The sequence below is a fragment of the Strongylocentrotus purpuratus genome, unplaced genomic scaffold (assembly GCF_000002235.5).
Source record: "Strongylocentrotus purpuratus isolate Spur 01 unplaced genomic scaffold, Spur_5.0 spur5_scaffold_6, whole genome shotgun sequence".
NCBI classification, from domain to species: Eukaryota; Metazoa; Echinodermata; class Echinoidea; order Camarodonta; family Strongylocentrotidae; genus Strongylocentrotus; species Strongylocentrotus purpuratus.
This window is the reverse complement of record NW_022145612.1, coordinates 19,137,876-19,156,221: the sequence shown is the minus strand read 5'-3', so window position 1 is coordinate 19,156,221 and position 18,346 is coordinate 19,137,876. Positions and strand designations below refer to the sequence as shown.

The following is an 18,346-nucleotide window of genomic DNA, read 5'->3' as shown; positions in this document are numbered from 1 at the left end:
ATGTCATCCATCAGAAAGATAGGTCAAATTCGTAGGGTTTTAGACCGGAAGACAACTCTTACTCTCATCCATGCCTTCGTCACCTCCAAACTTGACACATGCAATGCACTTCTTCCTAATCTTCCTGCCAACGAACTGATGAAGCTTCAAAGAATTCAAAACATCGCAGCCAGAATCACAGAGAAAGCAACTGGTCTCACTTCTACCACATCCCTTCTCCGTAACCTCCACTGGCTCCCAATCAACAAGCGGATTCACTTTAAGATCCTACTTCTCACCTACAAGTCTCTCTCTAACTCTACCCCTTCTTATCTGTCTGAACTCATTCACACCTACACACCCTCCCGTGCTCTCAGATCCCAGAACAAACATCTTCTCCAGATTCCTCGTTTTAAGACCCAGTACTACGGCCGTAGCTCCTTCACCTTCAATGCTCCCACCCTCTGGAACTCTCTCCCGCTCGCCATTCGAACTGCACCTTCCATCCAGACCTTCAAGACTGCACTTAAGACCTACCTTTTTAAGAATTAATTATTAATCTATAATTTGAATTGAAATTGTATATGCCTACAACTAGTAATATATAAATAAAATCTTGAACCATAATTGTTTTATCATTATTTAAGAATGAATTATAATGTTTACCTATCTAGTTACTGTTATACTATTTTAGTTAAGATATTGTCAGAATTTTTGTTTGAGGATAGTTCAATAGTAGATGTATGTAATTAATTAAGCTTGTAATACAATGTAAAGCGCATAGAGACATACCTTGTATAATGCGCTATAGAAATATAATTTATTATTATTATTATTATTGTAATGATTTGCATTCATTTAATTTAATACGATCCAGACACCATGTGGCAGAGTGTAAAATGACATCGATTTGGCCTTTTTGGTCGATGCCTTTTGATTATCGTTTTTAAAGACGTTTTTTTGTAGGCACATATCATTTCATTATAATGAACACGACGCGAACAAAAACACTCCTTTTGGTCTAAAAAGCATTCCGTCAGACAATTTTTTCAAAATAGAGGACTATATATTACTGAACCAAAAGATAAACCAAATGTTATGTGACATAAACGGTTTTCAGGGGAACTATCGAGCAAACAAAACCATGAATATGACTGTGTTCGGAATATAAAGCATCTAATAACTTTACAAACAAGCTTCTAAGGATTATAAGCGATGAATGAGATCGAATTTGTATTTTGTCATTTCACTACTATTCTACCTTTACCTTCACCTTCGACAATCAACCTCCTTGTTGCAACTGTCTCAATAGCGGAGATGCATGATTAAAAAACACACATAACTCAACAGAAATTGTAATTGATATGTTCTATAAAATGTAAAAATATGTATCTACAGATCTGGATCCTGTCTTACAAAGAGTTGATATTAATCGTAACTTATTTGCGATTGATATAAATCGCAACTATGTACATCAGAGATAGGAGACTGCAAACTTGCGATAGGTTGGAGGACTTACGATTGATTTGGATCAATCGCAACTCTTTGTAAGACATGGCCCTGTTCATCTTTCTTCCGCAGCTGCAAAGTAACTGCAAAGTGACGATGTATAGGAAATAGTAGTAGTAGCAGCAGTAGTAGTAGAAGTAGTAGTAGTAGTAGTAGTAGTAGTAATAGTAGTAGTAGTAGCAGCAGTAGTAGTAGTAGTAGTAGTAGTAGCAGCAGTAGTAGTAGTAGTAGTAGTAGTAGTAGTAATAGTAGTAGTAGTAGTAGTAGTAGTAGTAGTAGTAGTAGTAGTAATAGTAGTAGTAGTAATATTAGTAGCAGCAGCAGCAGTAGTAGTAGATGTTGTAGTAGTATTTGTAGTATTATTTGAAGTAGGGTTGCTAATACAACTACTTGTTACAGCAGAAGGAGCAGCACAACTTGAAGCAATAGTAATATCACTAGGTAGCAGTGGAACTGAAAAGGAAACGTGGTAGACGAGGAGGATGAAGAAGATTATAACGAAGAAAAATTAGATGGAGAAGCAAATAAACCGTTGATGATGAATAATAGTCTTAAGCTGCCTCTGGTTTGGGATTTATTAGCTTCTCAATGAGTATAGCTCTACAGCTGACTCCCTTGCCAGTCATTGTAGCCATTGGCAGCAAGTCATCCTGTCTACGTCTTAGCAGATTCTGCTCTTCCTCCATGTCGATCCTGGAAGAAGAAAGAAAATGGACATATAAATTGACTTGATGATGATAATAATGATGATTCACATTCTTAATACATCACCATAATTCTGTTAAAACATTTAGAGACGCAGGTTTCTCCAGAAAAGTAAGCATTTATACATTTGCTGAAACAAGTTGGTTTTTGAGATATGACTTGAAGTGACATTATAATGTGGAAAAGGTTGTTATTTAATACACATTTATGCAGGGACTTTCGAAACTAATGTGTTTGAAGGCGAATATTGATGAAAGAATGACGAATTTAGTTTCTGTGTGCAACAGAAAACCTAAATTATGTATTTTTAAAGCCATATTTGTCTTTAAAGACATTTTTATGTTGGAAATCTTTGCAGAAGTGTGTCTTATATGACATTCACTTTCACATTATGATACAATATTATTACAATTTTGCCATCAAATTTTCGGCGAATTTGGGGCTCCCAACACTTTAGAGGGGATTTAAGGGCACATTTCTGTAAATTTATTGACGAAATGTCGCTTACTGTTCCTGTTCTCGAGCGAGTGTCACCCACGATCGGCGCCTCTCTCGTATATCAATCGGCCCTGGAAGCTCGGTACCAACCGTTAGGAGGGTGGGTGGAGCAAGACTCTTTGAGAAGTTGGTACGGTTGGTCTCTTTACTGGTTGCTTGTGGGTGATCAAACGTAATGGATGCCGAGTATGCTTTCTGGTATAGGGCCAGCTGCTTCGGGTCTACTGTACGCTCCGCCTGAAGTACGATCATTGCCCACTGGAATTATTCAGAAGAAAAAAAAGGAAAAGCACAGGATAAAAGTGGACCTACATAGGTCTATACTTTGATAAATGCTGTGAATCATGTGATGCTATTTAGGTCGATTAATAACACTTTTAATCGTGATGGAATAAGGATATTACATGATTAGAGAATTGTCTTGTTGAAATGAAAATGTAAAATATATCTTAGAAAATATGTTGTAAAAGGGAAAGATAATGTATTTGATAATACCTCGAGGCGGAAAAACAGTTAAAGGCTTACCTTAACCTTATAAACGCGAAGGACTCATGGAAGTATCGGCCTACCAATGGCATCTCGGAACACAGAAACATTGTCGTAGGACGTCCTTTAAAAAATCCCTCATGTTTTGATAAATTATGCCTTTACATCCTGACATCAGAAACTCAACCAAGGGGCAAGTACAATACCTTAATTAATTGCCTCCCCTTTATGACATGTACAGTAATCATGGTCGGATAATTTAAGATGCTATTGTAATGTTCGCACCGTTTAATAGGTGACACAAAGGGCTAATGAAGTCTTAGCTTAATTTGTCAAATCTCTTAAATTATTATCTTGTTCAGAAGAAAGGGAACTCACTTGTCTCTTCCACTCCATCAGCGCTCTGGCCATGATCTCTGAGTAAGTCTTGGCCATCATGGCAATCAACATGTTCAGCAGGAGGATAGGAACAAGGATTGCAAACAGGACCATCAGAAAACTAGCTATTCCAGGGTGTTTGGCATGGTCCTTCGTGTTGACAACCTGAGGTTATAAAAAGTAACAAAAGAAAGGTCATAAGTAAGATTTTTCTCTCGATATTTTGTAAAAATATAATAGTTGTCATAAGAATATGGTCTTGTTTATTCAGGGTAGCCTCATCAGTATCAAAATGTTCTTCCTGAAGGCTCTGTCAGTGGCCTTACCTTATATTGATCAGGTACAAATCTAATACACGTGGATCGAGAGGGACGTGGTTAAAATATCCTGTCAAAGAGTGCTAGCACCGAACAAGGATCGACCAAGGACACCCCGTTAGAGAGTCAAGAACGTTAATTTTTACCAATAATCTTGTCTCCCCTAATGTATGACTAATGAGTGTTGGGCTGTAAAACTGGACACTGGACACGACATCGAATATTCGCTTAGATGATCAAATCATGGTTCTATTTTGGGAACTTCTTTGGCTGATCTTTTTGTGACCCAATTTATTCCTTTAAGAGGATCAAAAAACTAATTATTTCGCTGAATAATAATTTAAACCTGACGTATTCCTTTTCCTGACATATTGACATAATTCACTTCAACTTGAATACTTACTCCATATCTACCAAGGTCATACAGAATGTTGTGGCTATCGATTCAAACCAGTCCTCGAAATCTTTAAAGTTATCGTCACTGTCCACTGCAATGTTGAATGCTGTCAACGATAAAAACAGAAATAATCAAAGAATAATTGTAAAACACCTTTACTAGACGGCTATGCTAAAAGAGATCAGCAAATGATAAATACCACGCGAAATATAAACCATTGTCTTGGATTTGTCACAACATAGATATGCATGTATATCGAACGTATATTTGTAATGTTTTTAATTTCAGTACAACATAGATACATTATCAGGTGTTTTTAAAGCGTTTTAGAAAACATATATTCGGAAAAACGAAGCACTGACTAAACTATTTATTATATATGTTTGAATGTTGTATGTATTTTGTCAAAAAAACGATGCACTAGACTTACCAGCTGCAAACATCAATACGAAGGTTGAGTACAGAATGGAAAACTTGGCGATATCACCGAGACACATTCGTCCAAACATGACAACCAAAGGACCAAGGCTTTGATTAGCTCTAAAGACAAACAAACAAACAAGCTTCTAAAAATGACATTTCCCTACTTTGTATAATGTTTTCACTTTTGATAATCTTATAGAACAACAAAATGGCGTCACAACTTTTTCACCTCTGGCCGAGGTGGCGAGATCTGTCACGCAATTTATCGCGTTATCTCATGTTAGCATGTAAAGAGAACACGATTTAAGTGTTCGTTAACATTCTTCTTATCAAACATCTGTTATCACTTCTTTGTGTCCAAATGTCTTACATTTCATAAAAGCATATACTTTACTGCAAATATTATAAAACCTATATGCATAGCATAAAGAGTATATCATTACTGAATTCCTAACTTCAACCCAGGACCCAGAATATAATACCCTATAACCCTGAGTCCTGACCCAAACCAACCTGAAACCCGGGTGCTCTTTAAACCCTAACCCTTTACTTTTGAGTAAATAAAACGCGAAGCCAATGTCAAACTACCATTATAATTACATACTGAACTGACCTATAGAAGTAGAGGGTACATCCACGACAAGGGGCTTGCAATGATGATAAGAGCATCTTCTTCCCACTTGTAACCAAGGAACCTCAACGGGATGCAGAGGAGAAAGAGAATGGTTGCTATGATCATGAAGCCCTTCTCGGAAGCTCGATCTAGAAAGAAAAACGCAAATGGTTAGAGGTGTAGGCTTGCACGAGCAAAGTGCATGAAAAGTATTTAGCAATGAACATATACTGATTTTATTTTTGTTTGATGTTGAGTTGATTTATAAGTCAAGTTCAATGAAACATGAATACAAAAATATAAAATTATATTATAAAATGAAAACAAATAGTAATACTGATAACTTGAAAGTGATCAAGTAAGACTGTAAAGTTTATTTACAAAAGACAAAGGATCTTATTTACAAAGTCAGTATTTGTTATTTCTTTATTCAAAGATTTAAAGATAGAACAATCATAGTAAATCAAAGAAATTTAAGCACAAACAAAATAATTTGTTTAATGATTTTATAAAAACATAAACAATAACAATGGTTACAGTCCCTACGAAGTTAATCAATATTCATTAATTTCTAAGTTTACATATGATGCCCTACCACTTGCTTTCATTTCTTGAGTCTCAAATGATGTAGTTTACTTTTAATTTCAACTTTCAAGTTTGTAAAGTTATGAATCGCTTATAAATTCAGAAAATTAAAAGCAATTTACATATCATTATTGGGTAAAGCAAAATAGAAGAAGTGGCTACTTTCTCATACGACAGAAGATATACATATGGAAACGACTGTATAGAACAAAATGAGTGACGGATGAAGAGAGCTTAGAGAGAGAAATTAATACAAATCAAAAGTTAGCGATTTAATGATTAAAAGTGAGAAAGAGAGAAGAAAGTGTTCATGAAACCCACCTAATGTACTCACTTTTACGTGAAATAGATATAATATCACAAACGCCTTTCTCAATCTATAAATCCTTACATTCAAAATGGTTATTTTTACTGAATTTGAAAATATTTATTTTTAAATCCTGAATTGACATGCTTTAGATGACAGACGGTTGCAAAAAGATAAGAACTAAAATTATATAAAGAGAATTAAATTCATTAATTTACCAGTGTCTTAGCGTAGCTCTTGAAGGAACGCCTTGAATTGATCTCCATAGCCGATTCCCCCATCCTCAATATACAGATGAAGATAACGGCAGCCTCGGCTATATACCTTGCCTAGTTTTAACAACAACAACAACACACAAGAGATTCGTATGCACAGTCATTTAAGAATTGAATCATGCCCATATAATTAGTTGAACATGTTGATGTATAATAAGATCACCTAAGATAGAGAGAGGTAAAATGATCACTCTCGACAGGTGGACTTTCTAGACAGGTTTTATATAGAACATAATTTTCTTAATATAGCGTTATCGTAGACGATATTTGCTACCATTATAGACGATTGGCCTTTAGGGGGAGATTGTGCACTCAGACACAATTTCGAGTTTTAGCAAAAAACACACCGCAATAAAATGATAATAGATTGCTGAAAAAACACAATTAACTAATACACCTAGGAATGGGGATTGAAGCATGACCAATCAACATGATCATAACTTAGCTTTCCGTATGGTGCTTGAAAAGAGTGATAAATATCGCGACAAGTGAGAAATAAAGATATAATCCATTATCAAGGAGAGAAAATAGAGCAATTAAGTACGAGAACTGGTAATTAAAACACTATACGGCAATATGAAAGAGCTTATTTTCACTTTTTATACTTCTCCCCTCAAATCCATACCCTCTGGATTCTAGGCACTATGACCTCTTGTATAAAATTCGTCTATGTCAAAATAACAAACTGGATTCAATGTGATGCCTTGTAAAGTTAAGCACTAACCATTGCATAAATCACATTAAAACATTCATACTACTTTAGAACGACCATGTGGTTCTGTTAAGCAAATCAGCCGATATCGATTAGAAATTGTTACATTAACCAATTGAGACAAGTAGGAAACCATTACGCTGTCTGCAAATAGTTAATAGATATGACACCGTCATATTTATCAACTAGGGGTTTACAGTATATCATTTATGCACAAGAAGGCATCTGAACATGCACAAATCAAAACGCCGTTATTAAATATAGATTTTTTTTCTTTTCTTACAATGACCGTAGGAGTCAATGTTATTTCCTTGAAGTGTTGTCCGCTGAAGAACTTCTTCTCTTGTGCTCTATCTTCATCTCCTGGTGTTATCCTCTTCCTTGCGAACGACACGATACACATGGCTACTAGCTGCACCACGGTGATGGTGAACTTCATGATGAGGCGTTGCTATGGAGACGATTTATCAAGAGTATAATACACAGTTAGTTACAGACGAAATAGCAACATTTCCTATCTTGTTATATATCATTCTGTGAATGTCTGGTACATACACCATGTACACTGCATTATGATTGGCCAAGAGAAATTATCAATAAGGCCTATTTGGCCTGATTCTTTACACATTCAGAAAGATCCAGAAAGATTCGTAAGCACTTTTATGATGATGGTAATAGTCATAATTATATCCTGCATCAAAAATTTGTTGGCTTTTGATTGGTTGAGAGCTCGTCACATGACCAGAAAAATTTGACCTATTTTTAGAAAGTACTACATGAGAGTACTATTTTGGTTTACTATTTGGGAGATGGAAAAAAAAAAGAAAAAAAAATTAATTGAATCAATTTTTTTTTCAAATCTTAATTTAATGAAAACAAAATATTTTAAATCTTTTTATATAAAAATTGACATTTTTTTTGTTCTAAATTTTTTTTCCAAAAAATGTTTTTTTTTTTTTTTTTTTTTTTAAATAATTTTTTGATGCAGGATATAAACAAATATACCATGCCTTCTATTCGAGGTACTGGTTAAACTATGAGCCTCGTGACTCCAAAAGTACCATTTGCTTCGGGGCTGCGCCCCTCAGCAAATAGTAGGTCTACTATTGGAGTCACCTCTTGCGCATAGTTTTAACCAGAACCTCTCAAGGCAGTGTATATTTGTATACTATTGTGCAAAAGGTATTTATTGTAAAATGAATGAACAGTATATATATCAAAAACATTAACGATATCAAAGGTCGTAAGAAAGTTAACAGTGCATTATATACATGGCTTCTGTATATGAGTACTTAAACATAAAATTTACAGTCAAAACCTCGCAAGTATTTCTTCTTGAGAGAGTGTTCGGAAAATTCACCACCATCCCCTTTTCCTTAAATTCGGATGGGAGGGTACCTTATTATGAAACATTCTCACAGGAGGACAGTATTTAAAGTTTGTTTGTGTTTGCCTGAAAGAGGAAAATAATGTTATACATTAAAGTTTCTATTCCACATGTCCATAACGTGTAAAATACTGGTTAGGAGTGCTTCTGTAAGAAAATCGTGTTTCTTGTATTTGTATTTCATTAGCACACTTCATTCACATGGTACATGGATATTTCGTTTTACAATACATAGGCATAATGATTATAACAAATATGAAGAAAAAAACATTTAAAAGATTCATTGAAACAATATGAATAATAAATTGTACAAGTATGTATATATACATTACTTCGAATTAGATTCAGTGAAATTAAATCAAATGTGCTCGAATGTGTGACTTTTGGGAGTAATGTTCATCTTGTACTTACTCGAGCAAAACGCTGCCATTTTTCTTGAAGAAGAAAGTGGACGACTTGTACCTCCAACATCTTTAGATGCTGTGCCTGTCCAAAACGTACGATGGTCATTAGGGCAGAATTCTCATCTAGGAGGAAAGGATTTTTGTTCCTCAAGCGTTATTTTATTTCCTGTTACTAAAATAAGAACATTGCTCATGTAATATAAATAGTGATGTTAATCGAACATGATGGCAAAGATTTTCAAAAGACTTTGGCGATAAGGCAGTTTCTATGTATATGCACCAAGTTTGGAAATGCATGAACGTCACAATGGCATATTATGGAATCTGAACATTCTATAAAGGGTGTTGTAAACTAAATAATACAGGTTATCCTATATGAATTGAACAAGGTAAACAATGAAGCACGGAAGCACGAGGCATAATTTAACTTTAAAAATTTTGACCTAAGAGGCACAATATGCATGATCCAAATTCGTTCCATCGGTCCAAACTTGGTACAAGGTGATTTTGAACCACTGTTGAAGGCACTAGTGCTCAGTCACCAGTGGCAGAAATATTATGAATAGGGTATAATAATTGTACAGAAAACAAGTCATTCTTTATCATGAAATAAATTTCAAAGTCATATTGGTTATGCCTTTTTAATTAGGAGCTACCAAAGTTGGGTACACGTTTTTGTATACGAAATGTTTATTAGGTACATGATTAAGGTCAGGCGCGTACGCAGGGGGGGGGGGGTGTTTGGGGGGTTAACCCCCCCCCCCCCCCCCCCCCCTTTGGTATTTTTATGTGTGTAAACCCCCCTAAAAAATCCCTAAAACCCCCCCCCCCCCCTTTGGATTTTTTTTTTTTTTTTTTTTAATTATTAAAAAAAAAAAAAAAAAATTACCCCCATGGCTGACCTAAGAAAGGTGACCTTACCCCCCCCCCCCCCCCAACGGAGCAAAATGTCAAATTTTCAAATTTCGAGACCAAAAAAAAAAAAAAGTGTCCGCTTACCCCTCCCCCCCCCCCCCCCCCCCCCCCCCCCCCCCACTGAGCGACTTTTTGGCCGGCGCGATTTTCAAATTTTCCTGAGTCGTTGCGAAATTTTGGACCCGATAAACCCCCCCCCCCCCCTTGAAAAAATCCTGCGTACGCCACTGATTAAGGTCAATTGTGGTTACAAATTTTACTGTTCATCCGATAAATTACGCACAGCAATCATTAATAGTGCTCATCAAGATTAAACTGCATGTGCATGTACCATATCATTTGTTATAGATTATGAAAGAACATCTATATTGATTTTGTTATGAACGTCGCCTTGTGGTACGGGAGGACATCCTAAATTTCCGTTTCAGTATCTTCTGTCTCCGAAACAATTAGATTAATTGGTTGTTTTTTGGTGTCTGCTGAAGTGGCCCGTTTCAGATGGATGGAAACGAACCCAATCGCACGTTAAATTGCGATTGACTGGTCGTGTGCAGCATAACGTTTCACTTAAAATGATGAGCTGACGTCAGCGGCCTAATTAGTCGTGTCAGCAAAACTAATCGCTTAAACGTTGTACCCATGATCCAGTACTCACATGCTAATTATGCTGATAAATCATCGGTTTTACAACAATTTCTTTCTTGTTTTCAGTTACTATTACCATTGTTGAGTAATTCTAAAATTACCTCCATTGAGGAAGGTGGAGATATCAAAACCGAAGATGGCTTCTGTAAAACGGATTTGTATATAATGTTCGGAATACGTACATGTAAATAACGTTTGAGACACAGGACCAAACTCCAAGGCCCGAATTCACAAAGCAAGGTTTGAGCTCAAACCTCCTTTTGTTTCGCCAAACCTCCTTTTGTTATTTATAAACCAGGTTTGTAAATAACAAAAGGAGGTTTGGCGAAACAAAAGGAGGTTTGAGCTCAAACCTTGCTTTGTGAATTCGGGCCCAAGAGTTTATTAAGGCTGCATAGGAAGAGGGCAGTCACCTACTGAATGTGTTAACGCTGTAAATAAACGTTTGATATGCTCACTATCATAAATCTTTATTTCAGCCTCTGTTTTTTGCCTTTCCTGGGGCGGTATTCTGAACCCTGTGTTATCTCTAATACTGTTGTATCTTTGGAGATAAGATAAAGTTGGTATTCTGAACATTGTTGTAACTTTTGTGTTATCTTTTGTTGTATCTTTTCTCTCATCTCATTGGCCGCGCCTGCGCTTATAGTTTGGTGCGCTTGTAATTGTGCTTATTAGGTATAAAATGGCGCTTAATCATCATTTGCATATGCGCACGAGAATATGTCGAGATAATTGGTATTCTGAAAGTTGTTGTATCTTTTATCTTATCTTATCTTGCATGGTATTTACAACAATATTTACAACAGGTAGGGGGTTGTTGTATCTTTCGTGGTGATATAATGGCGGCAATATTTCTTGCCCAGAACCAACTTCGTGCCAATAGACGAGTTAGAAGAAGATTGTGTGTTGACCGGAAACATCATAGATGAGAACTTTCTAAGAAATTACATGCTAGGATAAGACTATTTTAATGCTCTCATCTAAACCAATATAGTGAAAGCGTGATTTGTCTTCATGATCCACATGCCACAGCCATGGGTGTCGATACTTACGTAATACCTATTCATCAGGGGGGGGGGGGATGAATGAATAGATCATCCCCCTGATGAATAGGTATCAGTTACGGATCGACACCCATGGCCACAGCGCATAATAATGACGCGCGTAATAAGCGCTCAAATAACTAATTACGCCCAAGATTAGTATGTGCTAGGCGCATCTTCAGATATGGCATAAAGTATTCCTATTGGTTGACCTACTTATCAATAGTTATCATGCTTATATAAAACAGATTTTGATTGGTAGGGTCCATACAAATGGGCGTGTCAACAGTGGTCAAAGATAAGATAGAGGCGGTCCTTCAAGAGATAACACAGGGATAAAATGATGTTCAGAATACCAACTTACAACAATATTAGCGCTGTGTTGAAGAAGAAGTTGAAGATTATACAGAACAAAATGGTGAGATTTATCAACTGTTCTGGTCCAAGAACTCATGTTGGCTACAGCGAACTTTCTAAAGCTGGTTTTCTTGAAGTCGACCAAAGATCAAAACAACTCGTATTGCATCATGTGCATAAAATATATCATACTAGGTCAAATCATTATATTCGATCCAACTTCGATCTTGTTACTGACGTACATGATTATAATACAAGAAATAGACGATTCAACTTTAACTTACCTGAAAGAGTAGGTAGTATTGGAAATTCGTTTTATTACAATGCCATAAAACATTGGAATTCCCTTCCCAATGGTGTAAAAGACACTATGAACATGACGGACAATGGAAGCGGACAAAATATACAGTTCCTCAGGTAGACAAAGGAACATCCCTTCACTGCTATTATGTAAAAATATGTAGAACAGGTGTCACATGCATATTCACCTTTTTACATAATAGCAGTGAAGGGATGTTCCTTTGTCTACCTGAGGAACTGTATATTTTGTCCGCTTTCATTGTCTGTCATGTTCATAGTGAGAAATAGGAAACTATGATCATTTTAAGAGGAAATTAAAGGAATACCTAATACTTGACAGTCAGAGAAGAGAAGTGAATGACATGTTATATGATTGAAATTTTTATTCTTCTGTCGGTTCATACTTTTTCATGTTGTATATACTTATGTTTTCGTACGTTATAGAAATTCTACAAATTCATCATTATTTTCCTCTTCTTCCTTCTCCTTTTTTTCTTCTTCTCTTTCTTCTTTTTCTTCTTGTACTTAATATCATTTCTATCATCAGTTTAATGTTGTTATTATTATTATCTTTAATAAGTAGTTCTTTTAATTTTCTTATCTGTCTGTAAATATTACTATTTTAACTTATTAATTTTATACATGTCTGTAAGGGACCCCACTGGAAATAAGCTCTCGAGCTTTCGTGGGTTATCCTGTTCAAGCTGACTTTTTTTGATCTGTTATTATTGTATATTGTTGTATGTTGGAAGCTTGTCGAATAAAAATCAATCAATCAATCAATCAGTGTTATCTCTGTGAGATACAACAAAAGATAACACAAAACTTACAACAATGTTCAGAATACCTCCCCAGGTTCCCTCTTTATGCTGTCCCCCTCTTGTATTTATTGCCATGTGTTTCTTTATTGGAATTACACAGTTCAGAATGACAGCCTAACCAATGTTAGGCGGCGAACAAACAACAGGAATACGGTCTATTGACGAATGGTTATGAGTTCAATAGTGCGAATATTTTCATGAGTTGAAAGATTAACATTCTATTCAACGAGGCGTCAGCAGAGTTAAATAGAATTAACGTTAATCTTTCAACGAATGAAAATATTCGCACCATTGAACGAATAAAAAACATTCATTATTTGTTTTATACAACATCACAGAAGATCTAATAGAACGTTAATCAACAAATTATGCTTTACTCCTCATATTAAAGATAAATTAAAGTTGGAGTCAAGCCTTCTCGATTACGTACATTCAGATTGCCTTTGCGTCATACACGCAGGAATAAGCGCGCGCACGGCAGAGAGGTACGCAGTCTGCATATAACCAAAAATGCACGGCGCATATAACCAAAAATGCACAACCGTGCAATATAACATCTATTGAATATCATGTGACCAACAATCCTCCAATCAAATGACAAGGATCCACGGAGGTGTTGTATAATAATCCGTAACTCACCAAGGCGTCCATTGGGACCGATGGAGTCAAGTCCCGGTAGAGGATAGGCCACGTAGGAGAGAGGTCCGTAGGTCCACTGCTTCTGGCTACCTAGATCCAAGAGAGTATCAAACAGGGCACATCGACCTAGTCGGAAGGAGAGTTCGAGCGCTGTCAGACCGTTGTTGTTTCTGATCGCTATGTTTGCTGGCATGATGCTGTGACGTACAACATGTATCAACATCTCCTACAATGAGAAGAGACGAACCGAATACGAGTTGACTATTTGATAGATGTATGTTCCATGTTCTATGGAAAATAGAATAACATCTTTTGAAATGTGGATCTACAGAAGAATGATGAAAATATCCTGGAAACGAATGAAAACCAACAAAGAGATATTGCACATGGTAGGGCGTAAACAAATTGCACTAGTAGGATTAGTTAAGGAGAGAAAAATCAAATACTTTGGTCATGTTAAAAGGCACGAAAGCCTCTTAAAGGATGTATTGGAAGGAAGAGTGGAAGGAAGTAGACCTAGAGGGAGACCCAGAATCAACTGGGAAGAGAATGTCAAGAACTGGAGTGGACTAAAACTTCAAGAGTGCACCAGAATGGCAGAAGATAGAGTGAAATGGAGAGATGTTGCAATCAACCTCCGAACCGGGAGAAGATACTTAGATAGATAGATTAGATAGTTCCATGGCCACAAAGTCACAAGCACTACGCGGCAATTTTTGTTGCCCTGATGATAAATACAACGAAACGTTACCTAATTTTGTCTATACTATAACTATTTCTATAACTATACTAATTTAGGAAGAATGAGGCATAGGGAAAAGAGCATACTTTGAATATGGACTTTTGGCGATACATGAAGGATATATTAATGTCATGCGTTTGTACCCGATATCGGGATTGATATGTTTTTATATAGTAGCACTCACCCCTCCTTCATTTAAATTTTCTATCGGCAATCCATGATTGTTCTTTGTCGACAAAGCTTTAAATCGTCAAGTTTGCCTTCACCTGTTAGGCATTTTTGTTAGCATTTTATAAATATCCTGGAAACCTGTTGGCAAATTTCGTCTGACACACCCTAAAGTAACGCCTCTGTAATGGAATTGTTACTTTGGTATCCTAGGATGCACGAGTACCTTTTGGTTGTTGATGACCACCATGTGCAGGACAGTGTTGCCATATGAGTCTTGATCGTCTGGGTTCACTCTGCCTCTCACGGCCATTTCACGTTTTCGATCCACACGGACACTTTCCTCTATCAGGAAGTCATAGATGGCCTTGTCACCTAGGCTGGCGGCAAAGGCCAGGGGGAACTCCCCAAAGTAGGCTTGACCTCGACAGTCTATTTCTTCATCCTTGTCAGTCACACCTATGGGTGCAAAATAATAAAAGACTTAGTTCTGCGATATGAAACAGAACGTTCAAAGTAGATAGTTAATGAACTTCTAAATTTACGAATGTTAGATTTGGTGTTATGACGCGAAGACTCATCACTAGGGACTTTTAGATTTGCACGACGAGAACGTGGACTGCAACATGTGACCTCCTTTCTAAGGAAATGTGACGTCCTTTTAAGGCACTGCCGGGCACTAAAAGGATGTCACACCTAGCAGTCCACGTTCTCGTCGTGCAAATCTAAAAGTCCCAAGTATCAGACAAGTAGTGTCACAACCGTCATCATAATTCTAATTAGCATGCATACCATTTATCTAGCTATGTTCAGGCCTAGATCCTATACGAGGCACAAAGGCAGCTTGGCACAAAAGAAAAACATGTCGATGAAGGCAAAAATAAACTATTAGTAGGCCTACCATCTGTTAGGTTCTTTGATGGTCGGAAGAACCTGCCAGTAGCCCTCTGGTTGAGCTTAGCTCCGCAATTACACAGCAACTTTGCAGAATGGAGGTCGTGGTTAACGATTGCGATGTGGAGACAAGATTCACCTGGTGGTGAAATAAAAATAATACAGTTACCAGACCGAAATGTTATGGATATAGTACCAAAATAACCCCCTCCCCTTCATCAAACCGTCCTCTGTTTACGTATCATGGCGAAAAATATTTGCATAAGATGCCTCATGTTTCTATAATTGCAATCATTTGATATCTCCTTGATCGGTCTTCTAAAATGATGAAGCTGGAATCTTGTTCCCGCACTCATCTATTAGGATAATGAATGTCCTCAGATTATAAATGTGTATGAATAGCCCAATGCACAAGTCAAGGTTCTTGCAGGACCCCTATCAACAGACCAACAGACACTCCATGTCATCAGTGTAATGCTCTTCAGCATCAGAAAGTGAAATTGCTTCTTGACTTGACACTTTACTACTACTACCAAATGACATTATTACATATGTATTTATAGAATGTAGACACAAGATTATTAGGGTGTCATTAGATTCAAATAATGTCATTTGCAGATACGAGAACATAATGATTTATCAACGGCTTGAATCATGTGGTACTCAACTACTCATCGAGAAACATCAACGAGGGAATGGAAGTGGTTTAGGGGTCTGCCTCCTGATCAAAATTATTTATTGATGACCTAGACAAATTCAATGTTATCAAAGTAGGTCGCATATCGGGCCCATTTCGCTTATCATGGCTGGGAGTGCGAGATGGAATAAACGGTCGAGAGCTTGCATCGATTCCATTTGATTGTATCAAGAGCTTTTATACGATTATAAGCTAAAACATTAATAACTGATGCAAAAAAATAAGGCGGACAATTTCAAAGAATGAACATGTTTTAAGTTAGTCAGAAGGTGTTGTTACGAAGCAAAAAAATAGAAGAAAAAATAGACCATTCTTGACTCGACCTTGCTATAATTTCCATAGCATCAAATAATGAATTCTTTTAGAAGTGCCTGAAGGTCCATTGAATACCAGTGTCATGGTCATTTGATCTAGTCATATCTACTACTATGTTTGAATTAAAGTGTATGAACTTGAGGCTAATTTAGATACCGTAGTATTCGAAACCCTCATAGATATCAAGAGCGAGCTTAGGGTAGAGGGTGAGTAGATGTTCAGCAATGGCTTGGTGGACCTCAGTATTGTTGAGATAGCAGAGATGGAAAATGTTTTCCCCGACCTCGCCCCGTTGTCTGACGTCCCAGCACACCTCGTGCTCCTCGTAAACGCAGTCCTGGAACTCCGATGCGAACCACCGGTCGACTTCCCGAACGAGATCCTTATCCCGCATCCGACCCGAGTCAACCTGCAAGGATGATGAAGAAGAAGCCGACGGTGAGAATTAAGAATAATGATGCTGTAAACGATGGAAACCGAAAATTTACGGTGGAAAAGAGAAAACGAGTGGGGTGAAGGAAAAAACAGAGAAAGGAAGAGAAATTGTGAGTGAGTGGGTGAGAGAGGGAAGGATAGATAATTATGTAGATAAAGAGAGAGGGTCACAGAGAGAGAGAAAGAGAGAGAAAGAAAGAGAGAGAGAGAGAGAGAGAGAGAGAGGGGGAGGGGGAAGGGGGAGAGGGAAGTAGGTGTATAGGCTGTAGTTTGTGTGGATGTATATTTAAGAGAGCGATAGAATGGAAAGGGGAGAGATAAAGAGAGAAAGAGAGAGAGAGAGAGGGAGAGAGGGAGAGAGAGAAAGAGAGAGAAAGGGAGAGATAGAAAGGGGGCGATGTGTGTGATAGGTAGCGAGTAGAGGGACACAGAGAGGGTGACAGAGAGAGAGAGAGAGAGAGAGAAAGAGGGAGTAAAGAGAGGAAACATCACAGGGAAGTTCAAAGACATTTTTAAGTATAGGCCTACGATATTTCATGCTTTCATGATACAAATTGCTTGTTGATTCTAGATTTTGTACACATTTCATTCGGATACAAAAAGTTTCTGCTGACAAAATTAATACAGAAAATACATTAATGTAGACGGCAGTTTACCCTATAACAAGGGCATGAACATATGCAGAAGATGATTATTGTCAAAACCCTTTTTTCTTCAAATGTGCCCGTACCCCTGTGAATCATCGATTGTAAAAACATGCTAAAAACACAAACTTAATTGAAGTCCTAAAAAGAACCTCTAGTCATGCTTATAATGAAGCGACTATACACTCCGGCGCTAGAATAAATTAGAGGGACTGGAAATTATTGGTTGATATCAATAAATGTAAGAATCATAAAGTGAGTACTCTAACTAATTCACTAGCATGGCAGAGTTACATACCCAGGGATGATTTAAGTCACACAAAAAAAGTCTTTTCGTTATACATGTTTAGAAAATACAAAAGCAACCGCGAGAGGAAACTCACAAAAATGAAACAAATAAGCAAACAAACAAAGATTAATTAACTCAGAGCAGGCAAAATATGGGAAATCTTAATCGATGAATTCATAACTTTTAAAGAAATTGTATCACAAATAGAGATGAATAAAAATACCCCTTTTCAAATAAAATTCCTAAAAACATTTACCACATCACGTATCTTAATTAAATTGTATAAAAAATTCCATGAATGGTTAATTCTGTAAAGAAATTTTCGATGTCGGACAAAGACGATCGCCAAAAAGGTGAAGTTGTTGGGTTTTTAGCATGTGAATAATACTAACATGATTATAACAAATCATAGTCAAATTCTTTCATTTTAAAAACTGATAGTAAGTAAGACGGGCAAAGCCTGA

The 18,346-nt window shown here is 36.8% G+C and overlaps 2 protein-coding genes across 2 annotated transcripts in view; one reads left to right on the top strand and one right to left on the bottom strand.

The window, feature by feature from the left end:
• LOC115919484 lies at positions 1-531 on the top strand. Its single transcript, XM_030973426.1, has one exon. The coding sequence runs from the start codon at positions 1-3 to the stop codon at positions 529-531; it is 531 nt and encodes a 176-aa protein (XP_030829286.1).
• A 1,243-nt stretch (positions 532-1,774) lies between these two features.
• LOC100890406 (transient receptor potential cation channel subfamily V member 6-like) overlaps positions 1,775-18,346 on the bottom strand; it is a 28,202-nt gene continuing 11,630 nt past the window's right edge. The window contains exons 2-15 of the mRNA XM_030973423.1: positions 16,671-16,923; positions 15,510-15,641; positions 14,835-15,067; positions 13,699-13,924; positions 8,983-9,098; positions 7,468-7,635; positions 6,416-6,526; positions 6,225-6,267; positions 5,325-5,454; positions 4,700-4,809; positions 4,287-4,375; positions 3,556-3,720; positions 2,702-2,949; positions 1,775-2,181 (exon numbers count right to left, since the gene is read on the bottom strand). Coding sequence (XP_030829283.1) covers positions 2,040-2,181; positions 2,702-2,949; positions 3,556-3,720; positions 4,287-4,375; positions 4,700-4,809; positions 5,325-5,454; positions 6,225-6,267; positions 6,416-6,526; positions 7,468-7,635; positions 8,983-9,098; positions 13,699-13,924; positions 14,835-15,067; positions 15,510-15,641; positions 16,671-16,923 — 2,166 coding nt within the window. The 3' untranslated portion in view covers positions 1,775-2,039. The remainder of the gene's footprint in view (positions 2,182-2,701; positions 2,950-3,555; positions 3,721-4,286; positions 4,376-4,699; positions 4,810-5,324; positions 5,455-6,224; positions 6,268-6,415; positions 6,527-7,467; positions 7,636-8,982; positions 9,099-13,698; positions 13,925-14,834; positions 15,068-15,509; positions 15,642-16,670; positions 16,924-18,346) is intronic.